Source organism: Oncorhynchus mykiss, chromosome 16 (assembly GCF_057628025.1).
Source record: "Oncorhynchus mykiss isolate SJ-2025 chromosome 16, ASM5762802v1, whole genome shotgun sequence".
In the NCBI taxonomy this organism is placed as follows: domain Eukaryota; kingdom Metazoa; phylum Chordata; class Actinopteri; order Salmoniformes; family Salmonidae; genus Oncorhynchus; species Oncorhynchus mykiss.
The window spans coordinates 64,518,647-64,536,511 of NC_143037.1; the positions used below are offsets into that span (position 1 = coordinate 64,518,647).

Below are 17,865 nucleotides of genomic sequence, written 5' to 3' on the forward strand. Positions count from 1 at the left end.
ATTCTTACATTCCCAGATTAAAGGTCAGATTGGATTACCACATCCTTATCCGGAGGATCAGAATCCCATTCTTACATTCCCCGATTAAAGGTCAGATTGGATTACCACATCCTTATCCGGAGGATCAGAATCCCATTTTTAAGTTTTCAAAAAACTAAATTCTAACATGTAATACTATCCGATAGTGGTAATCGGATAACTTTTGAAAAACCACCCCCTGAAGACCTTTCTGGAACATGGAAGGAAAAACAAAACAGAATCACTGTCAAGTTAAGAGAAGTAGTGTTTTCAGAATGATCAACAGTAATGACGAGATTAAGACAAAGTGATTGTTGCTAAATATACAGTTTATTAAGGCTTGATTTTTTCTAAAGGAAAAAATATAATAAACCAAGATAGAGCTTTCAAAACCTTACAGGTTGATCCCACTGATATAGCTAAAGTGGTTTACTTGCAAGTCTATACAATAATTCATTGTATTAATATTTGTTTTATTTCACGTCATTATTCCTTTAGTGTAGTAGACATATCCTTTATTTTAGAACCATACACATGGCCCTCTATTGCAGCAAACAACTCGACACGTGCATGTAAGTCCTGAACTATAGGCATCACATCCATTTCATGCTTCTTGACCGAAAGAAAAACAGCAATGTCTATAATCTAAAGTGGCTTCCTCCACTTGTCTCCTTTCCTTCATCTATACTGGTGTGAAAGACAATTTGTGGAAGAAAACACCATAGAAATCATCCACCCCATATGGCTTTAACCACGTTTTCACATTGCTGCAGATGGAGGAGAGGAAGGAAGCCACTTTAGACTATTGAGATGCACCCGGACGTCCCCTGTACGAAGTCAAAGGTCATGTCTCCAGACATACAGGGGCTACACTACACCGGCCAGGGAAAAGAGCAGCTACGCAACATCTGAGACTGGGCTGTGGTGATACACAAACATCCAGCAAATCTGGAACTGATCCAGGCACATGGCAAGAAACAACGCTGTTACAACTCCATGAACACAAGAGATGCGGGTTCACACTCATGTACAGCAGTGGAGGCTGGTGGAAGGAGCTATAGGAGGACGGGCTCATTGTAATGGCTGGAATGGAATCAATAGAACGATATCAAACATATTGAAACCACGTTGGACTCCGTTCCAGTTATTTAATTCCAGCCACTACAATGAGCCCGTCCTCCTATAGCTCCTCCACTGATGTGCAGTAACAGTGAGGGACAGCATTCACATCCATGTCTCTCTCTTGCTCACACACACTGTGATGTCACAGAATTCCAGGTTTAATGCTCAAGTCAGAATAAACCTACAACACAAGAGAGTGGACTGAATGGCACACAGAACAGTTTCTACCCCGTCTCTCTGTGCAGAATGGGAATCCAGCATGTCTGAGATCAGTAAGAGAACAAAGGAAATACTGCTGTACTGTCAATAAAGGAACTGTACTAGAAAGAAATCGTTGTGCCAACCATTACTCAAAAAGGGCTGTATAGTGTTTAACCACAATGTAATCAAGGTTACCAGACTGTGATTGCAGCCTGCATGATTGCACATTGTGGGCTATTAATTAGGGATAATTGGGATAATTGTTTATCATTCAATGTTCAACCACCAATCAATCTTGATGGATAGATAATTCCTGATACCACTGACTTATTTTCAATGACTTTGACCAACAAAAAACACAGAAAGCATATTTAGTTCTTATTTGTTTTCTTACTCTTGATAGTAAATCAGTTGCTCATTTCAGGTCATCTCCATGACTACAGGCTCCTAAGTTAAATCTTAGCATTAACAAGAACATGAGATTTACAGAAAAAAACACATTTTGAGAAGCAAGTCAAACAAAACAACAGATTAAGACAGAATTATGATGAACGGATAATTAACCCAAGTGATTTTTCCAAATAGAGAAACAATTCATTCATATGTAGCAGTTACAGCACATCATTCCAACTATAAAATAATTCATTTAAAATGGTGAATGCTACATTTCTCTCAGACTGGCTTGAGTACGTGAACATAATCTCCTGATAATGACACAACTTCTTCAAGACAAATGTCATTTATCAAAACAAAGTGGAAGGGTGTTCGGGATGTAAAATAGTATAATTTTCAATTCAGATGGTGAGAGCTCCATCGTCGTGGAGGACACCCATCAGTTACTTCCTTCCCAGAGGCACACTTCCTCCTTTGAAATGTCCCAAGTCTGACTTCAGACTATCCCTGATTTCTCCAGCACTGTCAGTTAAAGATTCTTTTGACAAGTCATCAATAACTAGAAAACAAAATATTAAGGCTCCAGAAAAATCATCTTTCTGAACTGAAAATTGTCAGTAGTAAGCCATAAAATATAGACTTTGTTGATCTTGAATGAAAAATAGATAAACCGCTGAAGTCTCATTATCACACACAGTTCTAAGTCCGAACATTTTTTGCCTTTGGGATCCTCCAACCCTGTTGGCACAGTTAAACCTCTGAAAGATGGCAACACCGCCCCCCAATGGACAAACAGGGGCAGGACACGGCAGTTCCTGATTGTACAGAAATATAAAGTGGCAGATATTCTCTCTTCTCCTTGGTGCTGTCAAACCCTGATTCAATTCGAGGAAGAGTTATTAGGGAGGGGCCAGGAGAGGTCAAAAACAAATCCAGGAAGAGTTATTAGGGAGGGGCCAGGAGAGGTCAAAAACAAATCCAGGAAGAGTTATTAGGGAGGGGCCAGGAGAGGTCAAAAACAAATCCAGTCTGACGAGAAAGAGTACATGGGATAGAACGTAAAAAAACAAAGTCAATCAGAACTAAAACAATGTGATGGTGGTGGCTAGGTAATACATGAACTCAGCTTGTTATCCCTGCACAAGAGGTGATGGGTGGTACCTGGGGCCGGAAAGCGCAAGTCTCCACGGTGGCGGCAGAAATTCACCAGGATTAAATAGAAAAAAAAAGAATACTTATTTTTCTTTTTTAAATATAATTTCTGAATTCTTCTGTCTCTTAAATCGAATGTCCTAGTGTAACTGTTGATCAAGCCAAGAATAAATGTCTTCTACTGCTGTTTACTCCTGTTTTGGCGCTCCTGTGGGGAGACGAGAGAAGGACATGAATAACATTTAAAAACACAATCGAAACATCAGTGACCAAAATGTTCCTTCCACCCCTCGTCATCATAACAGTAATGTCAGATTCCTGTTGAGAGACAGAAACTGGACATGTACCTGCTCCAGCCGAGAACGGTTCTGGATGGGTGCAGGTGGCTCAAAGGTCTGACAGCAGGAGTACAAGGAGAGAAGAGAAGTCAGTTAAACACACACACACCTCTTATGAAGAGGGCTATGAAATGATAGGCTCTATATCAGGGCTCTCCAAACCTGCTCCTAGAGAGCTACCGTCCTGTAGGTTTTCCCTCCAACCCTAATCTAGAGCACCTGATGCTAACAATTAGCTGGTTTATAAACTTAAAATCAGGTGAGTTACAACTGGGTTTGGAGTGAAAAGCTCCAAGACGGTAGCACTCCAGGAACAGGGTTGAGATCCCTGTTCTATGTACCGATGACGTTCCATCTTCATATTCACCAAGATGAGAACTAATGTCAATCAAATGTTTACCAACAACAAAGGATTGTATTTGAAACAAACACTTTTGGGAGGCAGGTTCTTTAGCATTCATAAAGCCTAGGAGTGGATGGACAGGATTTAACAAGACAAGTGTATCTAACACACCTTGCGTACCTCCTCCTCTTCCTCCTGCCTCTTCTCATAGTGGGAGAAGTCGTCGAAGATGGAGGTGGTGTGCTTGAAGCCCACAATGATCTTCATCACCTGCTTGGCCTTCTCCAGAGGGACCTCCTGAGTGTCCCGGGAGTTGGTCACCGGCTTGTTGTCGTTGTTCTCAAGGCGGATGTGGCGCAGCTGGCTGTTGGGCACGTCCTTAACAAACAGCCAGTCCACGTCAAACTTGCCCTTCCACTTGTCCTGTGCCCACACGCCGGCACTGGTGCCGTAGTCCACGGACGAGCGCATCTCGGCCACGCCGCAGAAGTGGCCGCTGCCGTTGACGCTGAACAGCAGGTAAACGGGTCCTTTGCCGTTGAGGCTGCGGAAGGCCCCGTCCAGGCGCTTGTTGCCGTGCTCGGTGCTGCACCAGATGGAGTACTTGATGGAACGGTGGATGTCGTCCTCAGAGTAGCTCTTGATGATGAACACACGGCCGTTCTTCAGGTTCCACTCAAACACCCTGGGGTTGTAGCTGTGGGCGGCACGCAGCTTCTCCAACACTGGGTGGTTCTCCACTCCACCAGGGACCATACCGACAGAACCAGGGGGACCGCCATTACCCCCGCTGACTATGCCAATCATACTGCTACCGTCCATGCCGGCCCCTCCTTGTCCGTATCCAAGGTTACGGTTGCGCGGGGCGACCCAGCGGGTCTGGGGAGGTGGGGGTTGGGTCTGGTGTTGGTAGGGTTGAGGAGGGTGCTGGTGGTGTAAGGCCATGGGCTGCATTTGCTGCTGCAGCAGGGACTGGGGAGGGGGCTGCATGGGGTTCTGCTGCATGGGGGTCTGGGGCTGCATGGGGTGGCCATGGGGCATGCTCATAGCCTGCTGCTGCTGCATGGGGGCTTGGGCCACTTTATTCATAGGCCCCTTGTTGTCCCAAGTGCCAATGTCCATGTTGTGTTTGATGGGCGGAGGGGGCAGGGTTCCCCCAGGGCTGGGCATGCCTGGTTTCACCTTGTTCTTCAGCTGCTGGGGTTTGGCCGGCTTACTAGCGATGGCCGCCCAGGAGGCGGGCTTCGGCGGGGGCATACCGATGGACGTACCCCCGTTCCCCTGTGCCACCACCGGCGGTCCGCCAATCACAGAGCCCACAGCCTTGATTCCTGACCCCTGGCCTGTGAGGTCACCACCGATCTTCAGGCCCACCATGCCCTGCTCCAAGCTGTTCATGCCAGGGGCCTTGTTGAGGGTGTCGCTATGGAAGCCTGTCTGGCCGTCAGGCACCAGTGTGCCACCCAGGGAGCTGGGAGGGTAGCTATAGCTGCCACCGTAGGCTGAGCTCTGAGTCTGCTGGCCCTGAGAGCCACTGGTGCCCCAGGCGGAGAAGGTCGGGTTCTCAGGGAAAAAGTTAAAGCGGTGGGGGTAGATGCTGCTGCCAAGCCCTCCAGGCTGGCCAAACACGGTGTCGGGCATGAAGTGGTGGTCTCCATTGCTCAAGGGTCCGTAGGGGGTGAGGTAAGGGATTGGGGGGTCTCCACCAGTGGACCAGGGGGCCTCACTGAGGGGGTAGGGGAAGCCGATGGAGGGGGCGTAGTAGCTGGACAGGTAGGGGTCGGTCATGGACTGGTAGCTGCTGTTCTGTGGAGGTAGAACAATTACAATAATCTATACCCGTTATGTAAAAAGTTGTTTCATTAGTCTTTTGGTGTTTGCTTCACATTATGCAGCACTAATAAACAGTTAATCACAAAACACTCAGCTAGTAAATGGAAAGAACATGGACACAGAAGGCCAAAACTGGGGGGTTAAAAGAATGGCAATGAGAAAGTAATACCAAAAATGTAATTTTGCAAAGGCAGATTTGTTCTGTGAGAGGAGCAAAATGAGGCCCTCACTGGAAACAATCTATCGCCCTTCAACAGACAAGGTCATGAGATATTTCTGGCATCCATTTTAAATGAAAAACTAATAGAGAATAGAGGGTACAAGTTAGAAGGCCACATTTAGCAACTAAAAATAAAAACGGGAAACGCTATCGTCTTCTGCATATCAACCGTCTTGCCCTCTACTAAGTGAAAAGCTAGGTGACAATTACATTCCATTAGGATTCAAGTGAGGAAATAATGTCAGCGTCATTTGGGCATTCAAGACACTTGCAATACCTGACCCTGAGCTTTCTTCTTCTGGAAACATCTGAGAATTTTGATCCACTGAAAACCAACTGGAAAATGTAGGCCTAGCCCAGGTATATTCAACTCTTACCCTACCAGGTCCTGAGGACTGCTGCTTTTCTGTTCTACCTGATAATAATTCTACCCACCTGGTGTCCCAGGACTGAATAAGTCCCCGATTAGAGAGAACAATGGGAAAAAGCAGTGGAACTGGCTTTGAGTCCCAGATTTGAATTTGAGGGACCTAGCCTATGTTGGGGAAATCTGAAACCTTGATATAAAGAGCTTTAATAACCCATCACTTAAAATCAGTCTGATACAAATGGAGACCAACTCTTCCAACTGCAGCTTCAACACACAAACTGCCACCCCCGTCATGTAAATTCAGAATTGCATAATAAGAAAATGTAAACATTATCCCATGAAAGACTGGTTAGCATTATCACCTGCGGCCAGTCACGCACCTGGGTTGATTGGCCAGTGAGGTACGGCTCAAAGTCATTGTCGTGGACAGTCTCCTTCTGATGCAGCGAACCATTTTGCACTGAAACGACAACACAGGAGTTAGGATTTTTGGCAAAAAGAAAATCAGGAATGATTTCTATCTCAACAATAACAGGTGAGTGGCAATGCACTGTCAGTTCAGTGAAGGGCATTTGGAAGTGTGCTTAGTAGGCAGCCTTAACACTGACACTCAGCATGCGCGTATGGTGTCATCCTCCACAAATAACCTGCCTGCATCATCGTGATATGACTGACAGCCACCTGGCACTTGCCAGGAGACCCGTCGTATCCTGGAAGTGAATCAGGCAGTGACCTACACCCCTCCAGCAGTGTCAGTATGAGTCAAGGCCTGTGCTGTGTGTCACTGCCTCAATGTCTAACACACAATTAAAGGCTAGTCAACACCAATCAACGTCACAGCCTACCAGCAGTGAATAATCAGCGAGTCACTAAAATGTGCGTGTAGAGAATTTGAGGCTGGTTTGCATACATATATTCTGAATAATATCTGGTGTGCAGTCTAAGTTTGTATGTCAAAGTCAACTCACCCAGAAAGTATGGCAAAATGTTAGCTAATAAATCAGCGGAATTGTGCACAACAACTTCCACCAATAATCTATGGCAAACAAATGTAGAATAGGCTGTTGACTATTGCTTAGCTAACTGACATGCAAAAGGTACCAGGCTAGATACTCTCTTCAGCTAGGCCTACACTATCTAGATCAGATAGGTGTCCCGGGAGGTGAAGCTGTAACCGTGTGCAGGGGACTAGAGACCACCAGCGCAGATCAAAAATTTACCCCAAGTAGCTAGCTACTCTAAAAGTTCAAAAAAGGTTATTGGGCTGTCCTTGTGGGTTCCTGAGGGCTATCCTACGAAGCAAGCTAGATCTACTCTGGGTTTTCTAAAGCTAACCAGCTTCAGTTAGCTTCACATTCCAGCTCAGGCTTCAGGCTTCACCCGTACTATGAGAGTGGATGTTGCTCTTCCGCCTGCTGCTAACTCTAGCAGGCCTGTAACTGTGCGTGCATGTCACACATACCTAGTTGAACAACAAACTCTTCATTGAGACAATGCTGAAACATCAAATCAGGCTTTTATATTTTTTAACATATCGTTAATGCTGACTTCGGTGTGCTTATCAATGCACAACCACATGCACCTTTTCCCCCACTCGTATCGATTAAATAATTGTTTTAAGTCATACAAAAGTGTTACTGTGCATGAAGTCACAAATGCATTCTGTTGTTACTAAATGTGTAATGTGATAATGTTAAAATACCAACAATATTTTATTAAAATATTTAAAATCAGTTGTCCTTTGCAAGATGGAGAGAATCTGATTTTATTGATCCTCAACTCGTGGCTCAGTCATTTAATTCAGGCTAAGCGGAAATAGCCGTGAGTTAGCTTGCCCCGGAGGACTCGTTGCCATAGAAATGTGCCTGGCTAAAAGGTGAGAGGCTTTTGTTAAGAGCCACGCATTGCTTGTGGTCCGGTTTTGGAAACATTAGGAATGCATCTTTCATCAGCAAAAATATTTAAAAAATATATATATTTTAAAAAAAGTAAATTACTACACACATTTATAGGGTTAGGGTTCCTACACGGCCATATCTCCATGTAACACTGCTTGTTTACAGAAAACAGATGGAAGACAGCCTGTTCTAATTAGCTATCAGGTGTTCCCCCCCGAACACCTGTGCATAAACAGAAGACGGATGCCACAAACATGTTGTCACTGAAAAACAGTGCCGAGGGATTAAAACGAAATGTTGGTTATTTTGGGTTTTTTAAACAACTAATTTACCAATGTAGGCTCAATGATTTAATTTCCATTTCATTCAGGGTTTTTCTGTGAACTCAATACACAGTTTCTCTAGAGATAAATTGGATCAAGCCCATTGTGCGATGTAATATAGAGTTATAATTTCCAACAGACCAATATTCAACAGTTTAGCGCAGAAAACATGGTAATTAGGTACAATGACCATAATCCATTGCGTGCCTACTTATCCGGTCTGTGTGGGGCTGACACGGAGAGGGATGGAAGAGGCAGAAGATGCACAATCGAGGGGGTCTCTCTACCTGATAATACATGATCTAAGTGATTTATAGTTGGTATTCAGGAGTCATAAGTATGCCTTATTTACTTTGAACACTACAATTGTTATTGTCAGACAGCAGCTCAGATGAATTGGAATGAAAGTCATCAAATAAAACAAATGCAATGTACACAAGTGAAATATTTGAAAGTAAATAAATGGTTAAGTAGGGGATAAACGCCAACGTCCTGTACATTACCTTGGAAATAATGGACGATGCAGCGGGACGAGGCAGAGCAGAGTCCCTTTGTAGAGTTCATTTATCCAAGGTAATGTACAGAACAGAAGTGTTTATCCCACTTATACCAGAGTTGCCAAAGAAAACAATGTGAAAGCACACAAACTAGAGGTCAACAGATTAATTAGGGCCAATTTTAAGTTTTCATAACAATTGGTAATCGGCATTTCTGGACGCTGATTATATTGCAATCCATGAGGAGACTGCGTGGCAGGCTGACCACCTGTTACGCGAGTGCAGCAAGGAGCCATGGTAAGTTGCTAGCGAGCATTAAACTTATCTTATAAAAAAACTTTTCTTAACATAATCTCTAGTAAACTACACATGGTTGATGATATTACTAGTTTAACTAGCTTGTCCTGCATTGCATATAATCAATGCGGTGCCTGAAATTGTGTCACTTCTCTTGTGTTCATGTCTAAGCAGAGTCAGGGTATATGCAGCAGTTTGGTTCGCCTGGCTCGTTACGAACTGTGTGAAGACCATTTCTTCCTAACAAAGACCGTAATTAATTTGCCAGAATTTTACATAATTATGACATAACATTGAAGGTTGTGCAATGTAATAGCAATATTTAGACTTAGGGATGCCACCCGTTAGATAAAAATACGTAACGATTCCGTATTTCACTGAAATAATAAATGTTTTGTTTTTTATATGATAGTTTACGGATTTGACCATATTAATGACCAAAGGCTCATATTTCTGTGTGTTTATTATAATTAAGTCTATGATTTGCTATTTGATAGAGCAGTCTAACTGAGCAGTTGCAAGCAGCAGCAGGCTCGTAAGCACTTTCCTGCATTTGCCAGCATCTCTTTGCAATGCTTGAAGCACACCACTGTTTATGACTTCAAGTCTATCAACTCCCGAGATTAGGCTGGCAATACTAAAGTGCCTATAAGAACATCCAAAAGTCGAGGTATATGAAATAAATGGTATAGAGAGAAATAGTCCTATAATAACGTATTGCGTCAGACAACAACATTGACGAATACGCTGATTCGGTGAGCGAGTTCATTAGAACGTGCGTTGAAGATGTCGTTCCCATAGCAACGATTAAAACATTCCCAAACCAGAAACCGTGGATTGATGGCAGCATTCGCGTGAAACTGAAAGCCCGAACCACTGCTTTTTATCAGGGCAAGGTGACCGGAAACATGACCGAATACAAACAGTGTAACTATTCCCTCCGCAAGGCAATCAAACAAGCTAAGCGTCAGTATAGAGACAAAGTAGAATCTCAATTCAACGGCTCAGACACAAGAGGTATGTGGCAGGGTCTACAGTCAATCACGGATTACAAAAAGAAAACTGGCCCCTTCACGGACCAGGATGTCCTGCTCCCAGGCAGACTAAATAACTTTTTTGCCCGCTTTGAGGACAATACAGTGCCACTGACACGGCCCGCAACTAAAACATGCGGACTCTCCTTTACTGCAGCCGACGTGAGGAAAACATTTAAACGTCTTAACCCTCGCAAGGCTGCAGGCCCAGACAGCATCCCCAGCCACGCCCTCAGATTCAGCCCCCTTGAACTTTGCGACCTTTTGCCACATTTCAGGCTTCAAACATAAAGATATAAAACTGTATTTTTTTGTGAAGAATCAACAACAAGTGGGACACAATCATGAAGTGGAACGACATTTATTGGATATTTCAAACTTTTTTAACAAATCAAAAACTGAAAAATTGGGCGTGCAAAATTATTCAGCCCCTTTACTTTCAGTGCAGCAAACTCTCTCCAGAAGTTCAGTGAGGATCTCTGAATGATCCAATGTTGACCTAAATGACTAATGATGATAAATACAATCCACCTGTGTGTAATCAAGTCTCCGTATAAATGCACCTGCACTGTGATAGTCTCAGAGGTCCGTCAAAAGCGCAGAGAGCATCATGAAGAACAAGGAACACACCAGGCAGGTCCAAGATACCGTTGTGAAGAAGTTTAAAGCCGGATTTGGATACAAAAAGATTTCCCAAGCTTTAAACATCCCAAGGAGCACTGTGCAAGCGATAATATTGAAATGGAAGGAGTATCAGACCACTGCAAATCTACCAAGACCTGGCCGTCCCTCTAAACTTTCAGCTCATACAAGGAGAAGACTGATCAGAGATGCAGCCAAGAGGCCCATGATCACTCTGGATGAACTGCAGAGATCTACAGCTGAGGTGGGAGACTCTGTCCATAGGACAACAATCAGTCGTATATTGCACAAATCTGGCCTTTATGGAAGAGTGGCAAGAAGAAAGCCATTTCTTAAAGATATCCATAAAAAGTGTTGTTTAAAGTTTGCCACAAGCCACCTGGGAGACACAAACATGTGGAAGAAGGTGCTCTGGTCAGATGAAACCAAAATTGAACTTTTTGGCAACAATGCAAAACGTTATGTTTGGCGTAAAAGCAACACAGTTGAACACACCATCCCCACTGTCAAACATGGTGGTGGCAGCATCATGGTTTGGGCCTGCTTTTCTTCAGCAGGGACAGGGAAGATGGTTAAAATTGATGGGAAGATGGATGGAGCCAAATACAGGACCATTCTGGAAGAAAACCTGATGGAGTCTGCAAAAGACCTGAGACTGGGACGGAGATTTGTCTTCCAACAAGACAATGATCCAAAACATAAAGCAAAATCTACAATGGAATGGTTAAAAAATAAACATATCCAGGTGTTAGAATGGCCAAGTCAAAGTCCAGACCTGAATCCAATCGAGAATCTGTGGAAAGAACTGAAAACTGCTGTTCACAAATGCTCTCCATCCAACCTCACTGAGCTCGAGCTGTTTTGCAAGGAGGAATGGGAAAAAATTTCAGTCTCTTGATGTGCAAAACTGATAGAGACATACCCCAAGCGACTTACAGCTGTAATCGCAGCAAAAGGTGGCGCTACAAAGTATTAACTTAAGGGGGCTGAATAATTTTGCACGCTCAATTTTTCAGTTTTTGATTTGTTAAAAAAGTTTGAAATATCCAACAAATGTCATTCCACTTCATGATTGTGTCCCACTTGTTGTTGATTCTTCACAAAAAAATACAGTTGTATATCTTTATGTTTGAAGCCTGAAATGTGGCAAAAGGTCGCAAAGTTCAAGGGGGCCGAATACTTTCGCAAGGCACTGTACCTCACTCAATACCATCTACTGTATCTTGCCTATGCCGCTCTGTACCATCACTCATTCATATATCTTTATGTACATATTCTTTATCCCCTTACACTTGTGTCTATAAGGTAGTAGTTTTGGAATTGTTAGCTAGATTACTTGTTGGTTATTACTGCATTGTCGGAACTAGAAGCACAAGCATTTCGCTACACTCACATTAACATCTGCTAACCATGTGTATGTGACAAATAAAATTTGATTTTGATTTGATTTACAACCTAAAACTTCTTAACTGGGAATATTGAAGACTCATGTTAAAAGGAACCACCAGCTTTCATATGTTCTCATGTTCTGAGCAAGGAACTCGCTAGCTTTTTTTACATAGCACATATTGCACTTTTACTTTCTTCTCCAACAATGTGTTTTTGCATTATTTAAACCAAATTGAACATATTTAATTATTTGAGAATAAATTGATTTGATGTATTATATTAAGTTAAAATAAAAGTGTTCACTGTTCATTCAGTATTGTTGTAATTGTCATTATTACAAATATATATAAAAACCGGCATCGTCTTTCTTTGGTCCTCCATAAATCGGTCGACCTCTAACACAAACGGTAGAAATACTGATTTTTGTTGATTATTTCATTTTTAGAAACAAATTTGTACTCATCTTTTGGTTGCTAGAGACGTGACCCAGTCCTTCGTTTGATTAGTTCGATATCTATGCAACCCAGACGTTTGTTCTTTATGTTCCGTTGCCATGCTTCTTATCCCTTGCTTGCTACTAGCTAACCAACTAGCTACGGCTAGTCACTAATGAAATATTACTGGTCGCATACACATTTAGCAGATGTTATTGCGGCTGAAGCGAAATGCTTGTTCCTAGCTCCAACAGTGCATTAGTATCTAACAATACACACAAATCTAAAAGTAAAAAAATAGAATTAAGAAATATTAGGATGAGCAATGTTGACGCCGGAGTGTGTGTGTGAGATATATAACACACACACAAACAAAAAAGTTTGGGGTCACTTAGAAAAGTCCTTGTTTTTTTGTCCATTAAAATAACATCAAATTGATCAGAAATACAGTGTAGACATTGTCAACTGGCAGCTTCACTAAAGAGTACCCGCAAAACACCAGTCTCAACGTCAACAGTGGAGAGGCGACTCCGGGATGCTGGCCTTCTTGGCAGAGTTGCAAAGAAAAAGCCATCTCAGACTGGTCAATAGAAAGAAAAGATTAAGATGGGCAAAAGAACACAGACACTGGACAGAGGAACTCTGCCTAGAAGGCCAGCATCCCGGAGTCGCCTCTTTACTATAGATGTTGAGACTGGTGTTTTGCGGGTATTTAGTGAAGCTGCCAGTTGAGGACTTGTGAGGCATCCGTTTCTCAAACTAGACACTCTAATGTACTTGTCCTCTTGCTCCGTTGTGCACCGGGGCCTCCCACTCTTTCTATTCTGGGCAGAGCCAGTTTGTGCTGTTCTGTGAAGGGAGTAGTACAAAGCATGGTACAAGATCTTCAGTTTCTTGGCAATTTCTCGCATGGAATAGCCTTTGTCTCAGAACAAGAATAGACTGAAGAGTTTCAGGAGAAGGTTATTTGTTTCTGGCCATTTTGAGCCTGTAATAAAACCCACAAATACTGACGATCCAGACATTCAACTAGTCTAAAGGCCAGTTTTATTGAATCTTTAAATCAGAACAACAATTTCAGCTGTGCTAACATAATGGCAAAAGGGTTTTCTAATGATCAAATAGCCTTTTAAAATGATGAACTTGGACTAGCTAACAACATGCTATTGGAACACAGGAGTGGTTTCTGATAATGGGCCTACGTAGATATTCCATTTTTTTTTTTTATCATCCGTTTCCAGCTACAATAGTCATTTACAATGTCTAAACTGTATTTCTGATCAATTTGATGTCATTTTAAATGTTTTTGTCCATGTGCTTTTCTTTCAAAAACAAGGACATTTCTAAGTGACCCCAAACTTTTGACCGGTGGTTGTGTGTGTGTGATATATCTATGATGGGATGTATAGACATTATGTGGATAGAATATGTAGTATATCTGAAGAATACTTAAGATAGAATTGTATATGTACTGCAGTAGTTGAATAGGATAGCCTTGACTAGAATACAGTATATTCACATGAAGTGGGTAAAACAGTACATAAACATTATTTAAGTGACCAGTGTTCCATGTCTATGTACATAGAGCATAGCAGCCTCTAGGGTGCAGGGTTGAGTAACCGGATGGTAGCCGGCCAGTGACATTGACTAAGTTCAGGGCAGGGCATTGACTAAGGTCACCAGCTAGTGATGGCTTGGCGAGTCTCATAGTCCCAGCGTTGATGTACCTGTACTGACCTCGCCTTCTGGATGATAGCGACTGCTGCAGCCAGAATAACAGCAAAGTTGATTCCGTTGCGTTTGTTTCAGCTGTTTATCCCATTTATACCACAGTTGCCAAAGAAAATACTAAGCACACATTTACCGGTAGAAAGAAAAACATTTTGTTTTTGTTTTAATTTCTATAAGCAAATTCATTCTCTCATATTTTGGTTGCTAGAGACCCAGTCGTTCGTTTGATATTTATGGACGCAACCAAGTCGTTCGTTCTTTATGTTCGGTTACTATGCTTGTGGCGACGTTGTTGTCCCTTGCTTGCTAGACAGCTAGCTATGGCTAACACAGTCACGACCTCTGCAGAAAGAATAACGGAAAAGTAGCTGTTTTCTATTGATATTCAGTAGGATAAATCCATAACAATGAGATGATAATGCCCAATGTTGCCTGTCATAGCAAGAAAAGTTTGCCTTCTCATCAAGACACTTGAAACTGTTCATTGCGAGGAGATCGCATTGCATATCAAATACTAGGCTAGAAGCTAGATAAATAGCTTGTTGCTAGCAAACCTGCCAATATGACAAAAGTCTAAAAAATGTTGCTGAAAACAGATGGTGAAACTAGAAACATGAGAGGATTTGACAGCATAGCGCCACGTGTGTCATGACGGCAACAGTAGGCACCAGAGAAATTCATGTTCATCACTCACCGTGCTAGGTCATCAGATGCTCCAAAAAATATGTCTCTGCACAAACAAATCAATGCTAGCTAAGTTTTCCTTGATGGACCTGTATTTACAATATATCCAATTTCAGTTGTGTAGCTGTTGGTTTAGCCTTTGTAACTTTGCAGAAAGTAAGGTCTGCATGTTTTTATTTAACCTTTATTTAACTAGGCAAGCCAGTTAAGAACAAATTATTATTTTACAATGACAGCCTACCCAGTCCAAACCCTCTCCTAACCCGGACGGCGCTGGGCCTATTGTTCACCACCCTATGGGACTCCCGATCACAGCCGGTTGTGGTACAGCCTAGGATCGAAACCAGGGTCTGTAGTGAGACGTCTAGCACTGAAATGCAGTGCGCCGTAGACCGCTGCGCCACGCAAAGCATTGTGTGTCATGATTGCAAGGTATCCCGATATCTTTTCCAACTGTCCCATTACCTGGTTTTCATGTCCATTCTAGAATGCCCTTCTAGCCAATTAGAAACAAGTATCCAAGGGGCATGGTATATGGCCAATATACCACGGCTAAGGGCTGTTCCTATTCACGATACAATGTGGAGTGCCTGGACACAGCCCTTAGCCGTGGTATACTGGCCATATATCACAAACCCAGAGGTGCCTTATTGCTATTATCAACTGGTTGCCAACGTAATTGGAGAAGTAAAAATGTTGTCATACCTGTGGTATATGGTCTGATATACTACGACTGTCAGCCAATCAGCATTCAGGGCTCAAACCCCTCAGTTTGTAATAAGTGATAAGCAGTAACGGGAAGTCACTACCACATCTTTTCCAATTGTCCCAATATATTTTCCAACTGTCCCATTATCTAGTTTAAAATGCCCTTTAAGCAAATCAGAAACTAGTCTTCAACAATGCTTTGGTATAAGATCTATTATAAACTGGGTGGTTCGAGCCCTGAATGCTGATTGGCTGACAGCCGTGGTATATCAGATCGTATACCACGGGTATGACAAAACATTTTTACTGCTCTAATTACTTTGGTAACCAGCCAATACACCACACTGCGTCATGCCTAAGAACAGCCCTTACCCGTGGTATATTTGCCATATACCACACCTCCTCGGGCCTTATTGTTAAATTAGCAGTGAAGGGAAGTCACTACCATCAACGGTCCTTTTTTAATTGTTCTACATTACATGTTATAGCATTCAACCCACTTAATGCATTGTGCATTTATTGTTTACAGTAATAATTTGAACGGAAATCCGTGATTCTTTTTTAATAATCAACACTAAACCGAACTCACAAAGCACTAATTGCTCAGCACTACAAATACTGTGGGCTGCAACTCTTAAAACAGCATAGGCCTACAGTAAGTATATATTTTGCATCTGTGAATTTATTTTGATGTAATATGAAAGTAGAGGGCTTGATGTTTCTAGAACCATACCGCAATTGAGAATCGATTCACAATTATAATTTTGCTGTCAGAAACAATTCGCTTTTCCTAACATAACATGTAAGGTCCCTTAACTATAAGGATAACGTTAGGCTCTGATAGTCCATTATTGGGCTAACCCAAAGGGATTCTACAAAAAGTTATCCCACCGGGACAGCCAAAGAACCCTTTTATGTTCTAGATGGGTAGAATATTTTTCCCCCCTAAAACTGCAGCTAAATATACAGCTGTTTTTCTTTTGGTTATAGATAGGCCTATTTGATAGATACGTGTTAGGTATGTGAAATGCAATGATTCTTACCTTTAGATGCTTGTCCCTTTGATCTCTGCATCCCCATTGGATCACGCCGGGAATAAAAGAAAACATGCATGTTAGCCAAAGGGAGCTTCACCAAACATTACCTACCTAGCTAACTGGGCCTATCCGCTGGCTAGCTAGTTAACTAGCTGACAAGTGTCTAACCATGATCAAACTAACATTGGCTAACTAAAAGTTCTGGCTAGCTAGCTACGTAACACCATGGGAAAATCCCATCAGTGAGTTGGTCAGCTAGCTTTTTGGCTAAACGCATAGCTTAAATATGACTAACAAGATCATCAAGCAATGATGTAACGTTGCAAGATAGCTAGTTAACTTACTACGCCCATTTAGCCAACTAACTAGCTAACGTTAACCAATGATACGTTTAAATATTAGCTTATCAGGTTAGTTAACCCCTGATTTCTTAAGAGTTGGCTAGCTAGCAGGTTAGCAAGATGTTAGCTACCTAGCCAATATTACTTCGCTAGCAAATAGTTTGCTTAACGTTAACGTTAGCTACTTGTTTGCCCTCAAACATCGTACAGTAAAACTATGCAAATATGTGGTCGCAAACCGTCCTTCGTTTGAACAAACCGGTTAGTTAGCTTGCCAACAAACCGCCTGGCACAATTAAATTAGTTTGAAACGTAGCTAACGTTACCTGGCTAAGTAAGGTTAATTAGCTAGCTAACATATTTACTGCACGGCGAGATGCATCGTCCTGCCTAACGTTACCTGAGGGTCAATGCTTGTGGCAGACATAATTCATTAAGCAAGTCCCTGGATTCGCACGGAGCCTAGCAGGTCAGTGTATCTGATGCTCCGGTTTTCGATGGTTCCTAGCTCAGTTAGCTGGCTAGGCTAGCTAAAGTGTTTTTCCACTGCTTGTATCCCCAGATCAACTCCCACAGTGCAAGTATCTTATCCGGTCCGCTCGGATTCAATGTCCAAGCTTAAATAAGTCCGGATAATATTTCTAGATCTCCACAGAATATTGTTTTTGGATCCTGTACAATCTCTGTCCACAGTTAAATCTTTTACGTCTTTTTTTTTTCACTCCAGAGATCCCTCCACAGTTAGCGTGCAGCACTTCCCCCAATGGCTGTTCTATCCCATTGGTTTCATCCGGGTTCTAGACTGAGCTTTACGACAGCGACACTGGGTTTCTTGAAAGGTGAGTGGCCCTGCACACAGT

General features: G+C 42.5%; 1 protein-coding gene across 4 annotated transcripts; it reads right to left on the minus strand.

Annotated features, from left to right (window-relative positions):
• Nucleotides 1–329: 329 nt before the first annotated feature.
• Nucleotides 330–17,865, minus strand: LOC110492496 (YTH domain-containing family protein 1). Of its 4 annotated transcripts, none has more exons than XM_090203738.1 (6): nucleotides 17,406–17,865; nucleotides 16,671–16,695; nucleotides 6,371–6,450; nucleotides 3,748–5,373; nucleotides 3,234–3,281; nucleotides 330–3,094 (listed from the first exon to the last, which is right to left on the minus strand). In XM_090203738.1, the coding sequence occupies exons 1-6, from the start codon at nucleotides 17,430–17,432 to the stop codon at nucleotides 3,065–3,067; spliced, it is 1,836 nt and encodes a 611-aa protein (XP_090059864.1). In that variant the 5' UTR covers nucleotides 17,433–17,865; the 3' UTR covers nucleotides 330–3,064. The 4 variants fall into 4 exon arrangements, with proteins under 4 accessions (XP_090059864.1, XP_021422544.1, XP_021422543.1 ...); XM_021566869.3 differs by having other exon boundaries at nucleotides 3,739–5,373; XM_021566868.3 differs by having other exon boundaries at nucleotides 6,353–6,450.